Source organism: Bufo bufo, chromosome 6 (genome assembly GCF_905171765.1).
Source record: "Bufo bufo chromosome 6, aBufBuf1.1, whole genome shotgun sequence".
Classification (NCBI taxonomy): domain Eukaryota; kingdom Metazoa; phylum Chordata; class Amphibia; order Anura; family Bufonidae; genus Bufo; species Bufo bufo.
Genome location: NC_053394.1, coordinates 58220580 through 58234711, shown reverse-complemented (window position 1 = coordinate 58234711; position 14132 = coordinate 58220580). Strand labels below are relative to the sequence as shown.

General features: G+C 43.1%; 1 protein-coding gene across 2 annotated transcripts in view; it reads right to left on the bottom strand.

The window, feature by feature from the left end:
• Positions 1-684: 684 nt before the first annotated feature.
• Positions 685-14132, bottom strand: part of ADGRA1 (adhesion G protein-coupled receptor A1) — a 926644-nt gene continuing 913196 nt past the window's right edge. For both annotated transcript variants that reach the window (XM_040434818.1, XM_040434819.1), the window contains 2 exons: positions 8808-8903; positions 685-2533 (listed from right to left, as the gene is read on the bottom strand). In XM_040434818.1, coding sequence (XP_040290752.1) covers positions 1315-2533; positions 8808-8903 — 1315 coding nt within the window. In that variant the 3' untranslated portion in view covers positions 685-1314. The remainder of the gene's footprint in view (positions 2534-8807; positions 8904-14132) is intronic.

Genomic DNA, 14132 nt, shown 5'->3' with positions numbered 1-14132 from the left:
CATTGAAGCAACTGCCATGTGATTGGTTGACTAGATAATTGCATTAATGAGAATTAGAACAGGTGTTCCTAATAATTCTTTAGGTGAGTGTAAGTTTAATGGAAAAAATATGAAAATGAGAAGTTTTCAAATCAATGGTCACCAATTACTTTCCATCCTAGATGTGTCCACCACCCTATGTTTATTGAATATTAAGGAGCATAAAGGCAAACACCTCTGCTACTGCAATACAGATTTAGTAGGTGCCCTTTTCTAATTCATGTTCTGCCTTTCCCAAACTATATCATTTGAGAAAGGTATCCCTAAAATAATTAAGTGGCATATTATTTGACCTAATTAGCTGTTGCTCCATGACAGGTGATAATTTAACACTTTTGCAATGGGTTGCATGATGGCAGTTCCAATTTAGGCTACATCTGTATGTGGCACTTAAACTAGACTACTAAGGAGAGGGAAATCAGCCAAAAATAAACTGATAATGTTGTAAAATTGAAAATCATGAGAACATAGGTTCTGTATATCAGAGGTGCTCAACAGGTTTTCCGAGTTAATGACTTTGATTACCTATCCTCAGAATAGGAAGAGTTTTCCAGGTTAATGATATTAGTGAGCTATACTCAGGACAGGTCATTAATATCGGATCAGTAGAGGTCCAACACCCGGCAAGATGGCAGGCCCGGAGAGGCCTGCACCTCTTCATAATTTCGGCGGAACCACCACCAGGTATAGTGCTTTATTAAGACCGGCGTGTAAAACGCCAGTCTTAATAAATGTTCCCCATAGTTTGGTGAATAGGTTACTTCCACTGCCGATAGGTACAGTTATGTTGGTGGCACCTAATGAGGTTCCTTCTTTCTCATCTGCATGTGGACAAATAGCTAAGGGTTTATGGCCGCGTTCTGAAGACAACTCTAGCTATAACATGGAAACAAGTGATACCTATCCGACAAGATACAGTACAATGTGTAGAACATAATAGAAAAATTATTGGAATAATTTATTGTCATGGTAACATTAACAAGTGTAACACGGAGAAGTGTGCCATGAGTTAACGTGAAAAAAAAAAAAGGATATTGCCTCTTCGATCTACTTTGCACCTTGGTGTTCATGGTTCTTTGCAGTACACTTATTGTTATTCCTCTTTTACATGTTATTTTCACAATTTCCACATTATTATCGGTTTCTTTGTATAAGAAAACAGAACCAAGCATTGTACATGTACTGGTGTGCTGTACAGACACGTAACAAGTGAACTGAAAAACATGGCGTACATTTGTACCAGTGCAGGAAAGACGCAAAGAGCTAGACCCAGAACTACACAGTAGTTTCATTCCTCCATGGCCCCGTTTTCACGTTTCCTGCAGTATCGGAACTATAGATCATGGCTTCATGCATGCTACCCTTGAGTAACCCGTTAGGATTTGTTGTGTTAAATGGATATGATTGTCTCCTTGGTTGCATCTCAAAGTGAGTATGGTGCACAGTGTCAGAATCAGGCATTTTGCCACAACTAAATATTGCAGTACTTGCATCGCTGCTCTCGGGCTGGTTGGTGGTAGGGTAAGGGTCGCTTGCTGCACAACAGCCCCGTCTGTGGCCTGTATGGCCCTCATGTGTACTGTGTGGACTGTCTGTGTGCGAGCTATGGATACTCCCATCAATGCTAGAAGGTATATGGTAAGCATATTCTCTCTCGGCGGCTGACCTATGTCGACTGAAGTAGCGCGGCTTAGTTCTGCTTTTTAGACACCTGTGAACGTGCATGTTGGGTCTAAAAGCACCTTCATTGTGCACATGGATATGAGCTTCGTCTTCCATAAGTTGTTCACAGTGAATCTTCGCACAGCAAGGTGTGACCGGTGATAGGCAGTTTACATGGTTCTGCACAGCTTGTAAATTAGTAAGTTTGCAATGACCCACCGATGGGTGGTTGTACATGGGAGACTTATTGGGGCATGGCGAATCCTGAATGCAGGTGGCATGACCCTGGGCATCTCCATTTACGTTCACTTTCTGGCGGGCGTTCGCTGGCACGGCATATGCATTTCTCTTCGACGGGCAACAGGACCACCAACAATGCCAAACGTCGTCTCGCTTTGCACAGTGATGTATTAAAGTGAAGAGGCCTAAAGTTACGCAAAAAGCTCCATACAGGCAGCTAAAGATCATATCCAAGAAATGCCCTTGAGATACAGCAAGAGCCCCAAAGGTCCAGGTTGCTGTAAATAGAAAGAGAGTGAATGCGGCAGCTCGTAGCTGGGCCTTGAATGAATGCTCATTTTCCAGCAGGGAAGATGAAATCATGGAGCAAGTTGCCTGAGCAACTGGCCCTGCTTCAGTTATATGACTGTGACCCACTTCTCCACCTGCCAACCTCTGCTGCTCTTCCGTCCTTTCCTTTAATTCATACTTGCGTTCGGGATGACGCTTTAGCTGGATGTAGGTACAGAGGAAATAAATGCAGGTGACGAGAACGATGAATGCGACGGGGCCGTAGAATGCACCAAGACTTGGCTCCCATGCCATCCAGCAGCTGTGAACAGAGAGGAAAAATGCAGACATGAGTACTACGGAAGAAGACACAAAGGTACAGAAGTGTGACGCAGATACACTAGTCATGGTGGTCTTCACTGAGAAAGCGGTTTACCCTCCAATCACAGTAGTTTTTATTGATACCATTTTGGAGTATGTATGTCTCATTGATCACTTTTTATTCATTTTTTTGGGAGCTTAAGAGATAAAAAAAAAACTGTGAATTGGCCATTTTTTTTCCTAATGGCGTCCACCTTATGGGATAAATATGTTTATATTTTAATACTTTGGGCATTTTGGGAAGCGGCGATGGGGAGTGATTTGAAATTTTATATACTTTTAAAGACTTTGTTCTACCACTTTAGAATAGTCCTTCAGAACAGGATTGCCAACCAGCTTATCCCAAAATCACGAACAACCAACATTTTTTATGGACAAATTGTAAAACCATAATGAATAGTAATACATTTAGTAATACACTTCTACAGCTCAATATACTGATAAACCTCATTACCAGCATTTACTTTGAGCTGTAAAATGATGATAGTTACCACCAAAAAGATCTAGTCAAATACCAACAGCCTAAAAAAAAATCACAGACACGTCTATTTTTTTTCACGGCTACAGGAAAAAAGTCACCTACTTTTACGAACTGTTCCGAAACTTCTGGATGTTTGGCAAACCTGCTCCAGAAAGATTGCTTCTCCCATAGACTGCAATGGATGGAGATTACAGTAACTATGTTCCTATGGCAGGACTCCATATGAACATGGCTGTGGCAGGCCTCAGATCTTTTAGAGGGCCGAGGCTGCCATAGCAACCAAACGGATCCCTCAATCTCAGTGCAAGGCAGTCGTTAGGGTCCCGTGAGCATAGCCTTCCCAGGGTTTCACTTCTCAGATGCCGTGGTCACAATTGACCACGGCATCTGAGGGGTTAAATGTCCATGATCAATGATAATGCTGATCACGGACATTGCCTCCAGGTATTTGCTGTTTAAAACAGCAGAAACCCAATGGCCAGCCTCTGAGCAGGCACCATGTCTAAAACCAGACTTCCACCGGACATGTATGGCAGTCCTTCTTGAGGGGTTAAAGGAATTGTTCCATCTCGACTAGTGATGAGCGGCAGGTGCCATATTCGATTTCGACGAAATTCGCGAATATTCATAGAATATTCGATAGAATATTCGTCGAAATCGAATATTCGTCATTATTCTAGTTATCGCGATTATTATGCGATTTAAATAATCGCGTATTGCGATTTTAACTTAAGGCTACTTTCCTATTGGTTTGATATCTAGAATTAGCGAATATGACGAATGTATTCGTCATATTCCTCAAAACGAAGATAACGAAGTATTCTACATCTTCGTTTTAGCTACCTATTCGTCAACTTCGCTAATTCTAGCAATCAAATAGGAAAGTTGACTAATTCACTATGCGATTATATTACTTTGCTTTTTTTATTTTTTATTGAATAGTTAAATGCTTGATTGTTATAATGATTCTATTTATAAAAAAAAAAAAAAAAAAAAGAAAAGTAATATGATCAAATAGCGAATTAAACACAGCTGTCTCTATAGTCAACCTTCCTATTTGATTGCTAGAATTAGCGAAGTTGACGAATAGGTAGATAAAACGAAGATGTAGAATACTTCGTTATCTTCGTTTTGAGGAATATGACGAATACATTTGTCATATTCACTAATTCTACCAAGCCAACCCTAGTAAACCAGGTCCAAGTTGAAATAGCAATGCGATTAATTCAAGTTATAATAATCGAATTTCGATTTCAACTTAGCACTGCTATATTCCATATTGGGTTAGAATTAACGAATATGGAATATAGCAGTGCTAAGTTGAAATCGAAATTCGATTATTATAACTTGAATTAATCGAATTGCGATTTCAACGTAATTCTCAAATCCGACAGTACATTCTAGTATGGAGATGTTCCCATGGTGATGGGGACGCTCCATGAGCACGGAAGTCGTCAGAAGCGGCAACGGGCACTGACTGGAGCAGCCAGGAAGCCAGGAATTCTAAGGACAGGTAAGAACTACTTTTGGGAAGTGGGAAAGAAAAAAATATAACAAAAAAATAAATAAAAATATGAATATTCGAAATATCGAATTTATAGCACTATATTCGAAATATTCGTGAATTATCGAAGTGCCGATATTCGCTAAAAAAATTCGATATTCGAATATTCGCGCTCAACACTATTAACCACCTCCCTTCCGCCCGTTGACTATAAACGTCCGGGAGGTGGTTCTCTATCTCGCAATATACCTATACCCAGTGATTCTCATCCGGGGGTTAGGAATTGCAACAGCCACCATTCATCCTTAGGTAAGGGGTCCCCTCGACATACTCAACCCCATCTGTAGGGGAGTTGCATGCAACAGGGTTCCCCAAAATCCCCTCTCAAACTCCAGACAGGTAAACATACTAATGGAACCATAGATCTCAGTCACACCCTTTTGTGTCAACACCCTGTCAACAGTACAGGTGATGGACGATATTTAATACTCGTATCCAAAGCCTGGGTTTGATCAAATACCAACCCCCCTGTAGCCCATTTAGGGACTTCTAACCGCCCCTATGCACTTTTTTGTAACCAATTAGATGTTTGTTTAGGGTATATACTGTACTGTATATGTTGCACTTTGTATGTCACATTGAGCTTGAGAAAGACTCTTTGGGTCGAAAACGTCGCCTGCCAGGTGGGAACAAACACCGATTTTTTTAAAAGACCTTGGAGTGCCACAGTTTTCCTTTTACGTTTACCGGATGTGAAGTGGTTAAATGGTGGCATTAGAAAGTACAACTTGTCTCGCAAGAAATAAGCCCTTATACAGCTATGTAAATGGAAAAATAAAAAAGTTATGGCCCAAGGAAGAGACGCAAAAAAATAAAAAATAAAACGCAAAAATGAAAACAACCTTCGGTATAATGACTATTATGTAAATAATTCTACAAAAAACATTTTCAAAAATTCTCTGCGCGTCTACCTAACTGCAAATAACGGATTAATTTCTGAGCCAGCCTACATGTATTTGATATTACTTTTCTCGGGACACCTTTGAACTTTCTTTTGTGCCATTAGATGATGGATATAATATAAAATATATATATATACAGTATATATTTAAGTAAAAACTGAAAATTTAGAAAAAAAATATATTTTTCCTTTCTTAGCAAAATTTTTTCTAACTATTACAAAAGGTTTCAAGACAAACCATTTCTAAAACCATTCCCGTATGCTTGTACCCTTAAAATTGACGCTATTTATGTAATTTATCTAATTCTGGGCCCGCCGCAAGACTTCAAAAGACTGCAGAGCATTTTGGATTTTGGCGGCCTATTGTTCTATAGCACCGTACTGTCAGAAAAATCTTGTACAGCGACAAAAACGCTACAAGCCCCTTCAAAGTGACTTTTTTTATGTTATTCATCTTGGGGAAATTTGGACATTTTTTTTTTTATAAATTTTTATTTATTTTTTTTTATTTATATTTATTATTTATTAACTTTTTTTTAAAAAGTAAATTAACCCCTTTCTGCCTGCAGGCTGACATTTCAGAGTGCTACAAGTGTGTATTACTGCCTGACCGCTCCAGCTGGCCAGACCTCCCTGTGACCGCAGCTGTCTAACGACAGCGCGGGCACAGAGATCTGCGGCGGCACGGCTTTTATACGTCGGGTTACAGATAAGAGCCTACCGCAGTGACGTAGAAAATCATGCGGCGGTAGGCAAGTGGTTAACAACCCCATTGGTGTCTACGGTGAAACCACATTTCATCTGTGGCAGATCCGCACAATCATTTGACATGCTGTGGATTTTTAAGAGCCAAACTACAGTTCAATTTCAATGCATAGAAAATATGCGCTGTGTACGTGAGATTTGGCAAATCTCATTCACTTTGCTGGTGCTGAATTATGTTGCGGATTTGCTGCATGAAAATCCATACAGAAGAACCGCATGTAATCCGGAATGTGTGCAATTACCCTAAGGTGACCTGCGGATTACACAATGTTTTTTCATGTGGATTCTTTTGAGTAAAAAACGTAGCTTATTACAGCACCAGCAAAGTGCATGAGATCAGACAAATCTTTTTCTTTCCGTGCGGAAATTTACCTGCTGTGCGGATCTTGAAATCCTCAGCACGTCAATACGTCAGTCTGTTCTTGAAGGGGTATTATGGTTGTTCGAAGTTATCCTCTATCCACAAGGTAGGGGATAACTATCAGATTGGTGGGGACCCTCACCGATCACAAGAATGGGGGCCCTGTACCCCCTGCAGCAACTCTGAAATGAATGGAGCAGCCGGTCGCACAAACGTGCGGTTGCTCTATTCATTTCTATGGGAGTTCCGGAGATAGCTGAACTCCCATAGGAATGAATGGGTCGGCCGTGCGCATGTGTGACGGGCCACTCTACAGGGCCCCCATTCTCATCATTGGTGGAAAGGGGATAACTCATTAATGCTTTCTCTCCTTTTCTAATCCATTCCTTGATTTTAGCTTCCAAAATTGCATCAAGAAACCCTACTGCGTGGCCGTACCTGTAGGTTTCCATTAAAGGGTTTCTGTCACCAGATTTAACCCTATTAAGCCAGCTGTCATTAGCGATGTGCTAATATCAGCTAAACCTAACTAGCCTAATCCTACTTTTATTCATGCCCCCGTTACGCCAGAAATCTAACTTTTATAATATGCTAATTAGTCTCTAGGAGCGGGGGGAGGGAGGGGGGGGCGTTGTTCCTGCTCCTAGAGGCTCCGTTCTCCCACCTTTATCGCATCTGTCTGCCAGCCCTGTGCTCTGGTGAAATCTCGCGCCGTTCAGTATTCGGAGCTGGCAGCCTGGGAGCGTCTTTCCCTCACCGTGTAACGGGGGCATAGATAAAAGTAGGAATAGGCTAGTTAGGTTTAGCTGACATTAGCACATCGCTAATGTCAGCTAGCTTAATAGGGTTAAATCTGGTGACAGAAACCCTTTAATTTCAACAGGAATAAAATATTCAATATACATGCATTTTTGTAGCACATAGCTAGCTGCCATAGTACATATAGGTGGCCATGTGGACGTGTCTAACTTATTGTAGTAAAGCTGTCTCTTCACATAAGAATTCTTCACTTGTAGGTAAAGACCAGAAACATTTCTTTTTTTTCCCTAATCAACAATGTACCCGCCTCTTCACGTTTTCACTTAAGTTCCCTGAGAATATCCCAGCACTTAGAGGGTTAAAATACCCTGTCATGGTTGATCATAGACAGACAAATGTCTCACCTACAGGATACACAATCCTACCATCTTCTCTAGTACAGTAGTAGAAATATACAGTATAGTTGTAACAATGTACAGTATAGTTGTGGCAGTGTACAATATGGTTGTAGTAATACACAGTATGGTTCTAAAAATGGTTGTTGGAACAATGGATAATATGGTTGTGACAGTGTACAGTATGGTTGTAACAATGCATAGTATAGTTGTGACAATGGATAGTATGGTTGTTGTAACAGTGGACAATGTGGTTGTGACAATTAGAGATGAGCGACTCGACTTCCGATTAAACATCCAAAGTCGATTAGCATAAAACTTTGTTCTAATATTGGCTCTGATGAGCCGAAGTTATTGCTTCGCGAAGTCTCACGAGACTTTGCACAAAAACTTCATAAATTCCTTTTTACTGTAAACAAACATTTTCCGAACTCGGGTTCGGTTCCAAGTGGTACCTTGGAACCGAACCCGATTTTGGAAAATGTTTTTTAACAGTACAAATTAATTTATGAAGTCATTGGGCGAAGTCTCACGCGACTTTGCAAAGCAAATACTTCGGCTCATCGGAGTCAATACATTCTAATACTGTACGGAGCTCCTACAGTATTAGAACAAAGTTTTATATGAATCGACTTCGGATGTTTCATCTGAAGTCGATTCGCTGATCCTTAGTGACAATGTGCATTATGGTTGTAACAATGTACAGTATGGTTGTAACAATGTACAGTATGGTTGTAACAATGAATAGTATTGGTGTGGCAGTGTACAGTATGGTTGTAACAATGAATAGTATTGGTGTGGCAGTGTACAGTATGGTTGTAACAATGTACAGTATAGCTGTAACAATGGCTGTAGTGAGTCCATGGTGTCGTTCCTTATCCTGTTAATTCCAGGACTCTACAATATTCGGAATGCTGAATCGGTAAGGGTTAATGAGGGGACACAGAACACAATTGGTTTCGGATATTTCCTCATAAGACATTACTTACTAAGGTGCATTGTCTTCATTTCCATAATTTTTCAGGTTGGTCGCAGCAGTAACTCCACAAATAATAAAGGGGACACCGCCACTTATAAGATAGAACCTGTAGAGAGAGAAGACAGTTACGTGTACCATAAGACACTTACACAGAGAATTGGAGACCTCCCCCAACCTTCCTATTAAATTCAATGGCTTTTTGGACTTTACAACTGATTGACAGTATGTGTGATTTGGGGGTGTGATGGCTGGGATCATCTATGAGGTTAATATAACAACGAGGCCCTGCACACTGCTGGGCCCTTGAGGGGTCCGCAAGGCACGGGCACTGGGGGTGTGAACTCTGCATCACGATGAGGACCCATTGACTTCAATAGGTCTGTGATCCACAAGATACGGCAAAAGATAAGACATGTTCTATCTTTGGTGGAGCGTAGACACAGACCTGGATGCCCACGAAAGGGTCTCCACTCTGTAAAAGATAGGACATGTCCTATTTTTTGCTGTATCTTGTGGATCGTGGACCCTTTGAAGTCAATTGGTCCGCATCATGATGTGGAGTTCACACGGCCGGTGCCCATGTTTTGTGGACCCGCTGTTTGCAGTCCGTAACACAGGCACATCGGCTCTACAGCAATGCGAATTGGCCCTTAATCGGGCTGGTCCCAACAGTCGGATTCCTCAGAGATATATGTCATTCAAGGGCATTCTCATTTGGGACATTGATGGCATATCGCTAGGATATGCCCCCATTGTCTGATAGGTGCACTGGGACCCGCACCTACATCGAGAACAGAGCCCTGAAAGTGGTGGAGGGCGCACTGCGCATGCGCACCCACCCTCCATTCATTTCTATGGAGCCGCTGAAAATAGCCACATAGAAATGAAAAGGAACGGTGGCCGGGCAATCGTGGTGCACTCCCATTCACTTCAATGAGGAGAGCGCTTGGGAAACCGAGGGTCCTCCGGCCACCACCTTCCCCGCTCCTATCAGACAATGGGAGCATATCCTGGCGATATGCCCCCATTGTCTGAGACGGGAATACCCCTGCTGTGGGTCCCAACTTTGAGACCCGCTCCTATCTCCAGAACGAGACTCCCAAATTAATGGGAAAGCAACCACTCATACGCCCTCACCCTCCACTGACCCCTATGGGACTTCCAACAATAGTGGAGCGCACTTGCTCGGCTATCTTCATAAGCCCCATAGCAGTAAGTGGAGAGCACGCCGTGCACGTGCCCTTTTTTCTTTTATTGTTTTTCTGTTGATAGAATGAAATCTAAAATAGAAAAAAGAATCTGCGGAAGTGAACGCAGCCTTGCACTGTATAATAAGTCTGATAGGTAAGCTTCTTGCTGGCAGAATTACCCATTATATCAATCCAATCAGCCATCAATGAACTTAACTCTTTTCTTAATATTACTGTAACCTTCATGCAGCTAATTAAACGCTGCCGCCCGCGGCTTAAGAATAACAGAAAGCGATGGAATAAGCAGCTCTCCAGAATTAAACATCTTTGAAAGAGATTCTTTGTTGTTCTTCGGCATTGTGCTGCTAATTTACTGTATTTTTTGCTTTATAAGACGCACCTGATGATAAGACACAACTAGGTTTCTGAGGAGGAAGATAAGAAAAAAAATTGTTTGAACCAAATGGTGTGCTTTTGGTGGGTTTTGAACTAATGGGGGTGTCACGGATGGTGTACAGGAAACAAGACAATGCAATACAATTAATGACTCACTGGATCCACAACTAAGGAACAAAAGGGAGACCCCTACATGAGTCCTGCCACTCTCCCTAATTGCTCAGCCTATGCGAACACCCCAAAGGTGGATGGGCGCATATCCACGTACCTCGGCTATCTAATACCTGAAGACCCTACAATAGTGAGGGGACACGACCACCGGCTCCCTACACAAGACACGGAGGGAGTCAGGGTCACCTGAAAATCCAGCAGACAGAAAATCACAAATAAAGGAACAGCACTTATCTTGCAGAGGACTGAGGAATAGAAACAGCATGCACACACACTCCAGGAAGTTGTATAAGCCGCAACCTAATGCATCATGGGGAGGAACTTAAAGGGAAGCAATCAGTCCAACTGCATGACAGCTGAGATAGACTAACGAGATGAGGAACTTAACCAAAACAAAGAAACTCAAGGAGGAGGATCTGGAAAGCTCCTGTCAGAGCTTCTCAACTGTCTGGTTGTGACAGGGGGTCTGTGGATGACGCACTGTTATGGGGGACCTGTGGATGACACACTGTTATGGGGGATCTGTGGATGACACACTGTTTTGGGGGACCTGTGGATGACATACTGTTATGGGGTATCTGTGGAGGACACACTCTTTTGCTGGACCTGTGGATGACATACTGTTATGGGGTATCTGTGGAGGACACACTGTTTTGGGGGATCTGTGGATGACACTGTTTTGGGGGATCTGTGGATGACACTGTTATGGGGGATCTGTGGATGACACTGTTATGGGGGATCTGTGGATGACACTGTTATGGGGGATCTGTGGATGACACGGTTATGTGGATCTGTGGATGACACACTGTTACGGGGGATCTGTAAATGATGTACTGTTATGTGACTATAATACCCATCATCCTAAAGAATTCACCCATGTACTGCAGTACATTGGTGTATTGTTAAGGATGAGGGGGATTATAGTCACATTAAATATAAAACACTGTCCAGGGACTGTACCATTATTGGCCTCTGTTTATATTAAATATGATTATAACCTCCCTCATCCATAGGAATGCCCCCTTGTACTGCAATACATCAGTGCATTCCTATAGATGAGGGGAGTTAGTCATATTTAACACACATTTCATTTTTAGACCGGCCCCTGAGCTGTCACTTACCCAGGACTTTAGGTTACAGGCCAGGGAATAGCACAGGGTGACAGAGGGCCAGTAAAACTCAGTTGCTTTCTCTCTCACAGCAGGAGCGGCGGAGCTCTGTAACAGCGGCGCTCGTGGTACGGCAATGGGAGGGAGTAAGCTGATTGGTGGAGGCAGGGATCAGCAGTAGTTCCCGCTGGCGCATACCACCAATTAGGGTTACATGCATGCAGGCGGCAATGCAGAGGAAAATAACTGCTCTCCTCTCTTCTCCTCTGGTATGGAGCGGACCCAGACGGCAGATCTGTGGTAAGGACGTGCGGGCTGGCAGCATTCAGCATCACTGAATGCTTAACTGCTGCTGCCCGCCCCACACTTAATAAGCACGCTGAGGAGCAGGCTTAGCAATAGCTCCTGCTATCCTGCAATAGGGCTGGCCATCTTGATTTGAGACACATTCGCTTTATAAGACGCACTGACTCCCCGACCACTTTGGGTGGGAAAAAAATGTGTCTTATAAAGTGAGAAATACAGTACTTATCAAGACCTGTCAGCTCGCCGCCAAACTAACTACAAACCGCCAAACTATTAATAAACCGTATGAACTGGTGGACGACATGTGTGCAGTCTCTTCATAGTGCCATGCACACAGCCACATGATAATACGAATATATACTGCATTACATGTTTTCTGATGACCTGACCCTGACAAGCAGAACCAGGCATCCATTGTATATAGCACCGGCTTCACTCCGAGAACTGGAAGACAATGGAATCTACAGAAATCTTCTTTATATCACACAGTGACTTCTCTAGGTCAGGACTACAAAGCTTTATTTATAAGAAGAAACATGGGGTTATATCTACTTAATATCTATCTATCTATCTATCTATCTAATTGAAATACGCTGTGTTGGTAGAACTAAATAGATATTATCATTGCCAAAGCAAGTAGAACATACCGTATTTTTCGCTTTATAAGACGCACCCGATGATAAGACGCACCTAGGTTTTTGAGGAGGAAAATAAGAAAAAAATATTTTGAACCAAAAGGTGTGCTTTTGGTAGGTTTTGAACTAATGGTGGTCTGTGGATGACGCACTATTATGGGGATCTGTGGATGACGCACTGTTATGGGGGGATCTGTGGATGACGCACTGTTATGGGGGGAATCTGTGGATGACGCACTGTTATGGGGGGGATCTGTGGATGACGCACTGTTATAGGGGGGATCTGTGGATGACGCACTGTTATGAGGGGATCTGTGGATGACGCACTGTTATGGGGGGGATCTGTGGATGACGCACTGTTATGGGGGATCTGTTTATGACACTGATGGGGGATCTGTGTATGACACTGATGGGGGATCTGTGTATGACACTGATGGGGGATCTGTGTATGACACTGATGGGGGATCTGTGGATGACACTGATGGGGGATCTGTGGATGACACTTATGTCATCCACAGATCCCCATAAGTGTCATCTACAGATCCCCCATCAGATGCATCAGTGTGAAGGGAGGAGGCAGAGACACTCATGGCGGGGCCCGGTGCAGTGACTCTACTCTAATACACCGGGCCCCGCAACTGTTAAATACATTCAATCCGATTTATATCTAAATGTATACGCTCTGTTCGGTACTTACTGTAGTACCGTAAGTATAGCATTAAGACGGCGCAGACCGGCAGCTCCCTCGGTCATGCGCCGCCTGCCGCAGCTCCCTCCTCATGCGCCGCCTGCCCCAGCTCCCTCGATCGCGCATGACAGAGGGAGCTGGGGCAGGCGGCGCATGACAAAGAGAGCTGTGGCAGGCGGCGAATGAGGAGGGAGCTGCGGCAGGCGGCGCATGACCGAGGGAGCTGCCGGTCTGCGCAGTGTTAATGCTATACTTACAGTACTACAGTAAGTACCGAACAGAGCGTATACATTTAGATATAGATCAGATTGAATGTATTTAACAGTTGCGGGGCCCGGTGTATTAGAGTAGAGTCACTGCACCGGGCCCCGCCATGAGTGTCCCCGCCTCCTCCCTCCACACTGATACTTCGCTGGCTGCGCTGTGCAGCATAGCGGCCAGCGAAGTATCCGCTTTATAAGATGCACAGACATTTTCCCCCCACTTTTGGGGGGAAAAAAGTGCGTCTTATAAAGCGAAAAATACAGTAATTGGGAAGGGATGTGGAATGGAGATAGGAGCACATCCAGGGCTGGGGTATAGAAGTCCATGGCATATCACACCCCTCTCAGTCTGTCTGTCTATCTATATATCTATCTAGAAAATCCTATAACATTTTTTCATATCTGCTATTAATAATACTAAAGTGGCAAGCTTGGTTTATGCCCATGGCAGGGCCTCAGAAAGGGCACTCTGATCTTATTGCTAAGAAATGTACAGGCAGAACATTCTTTTTTGCTTTTCTCATGTATAAATACTGCACCCTCCTTAATGACGCCTCACTCATTGTTCCGCCCAGGG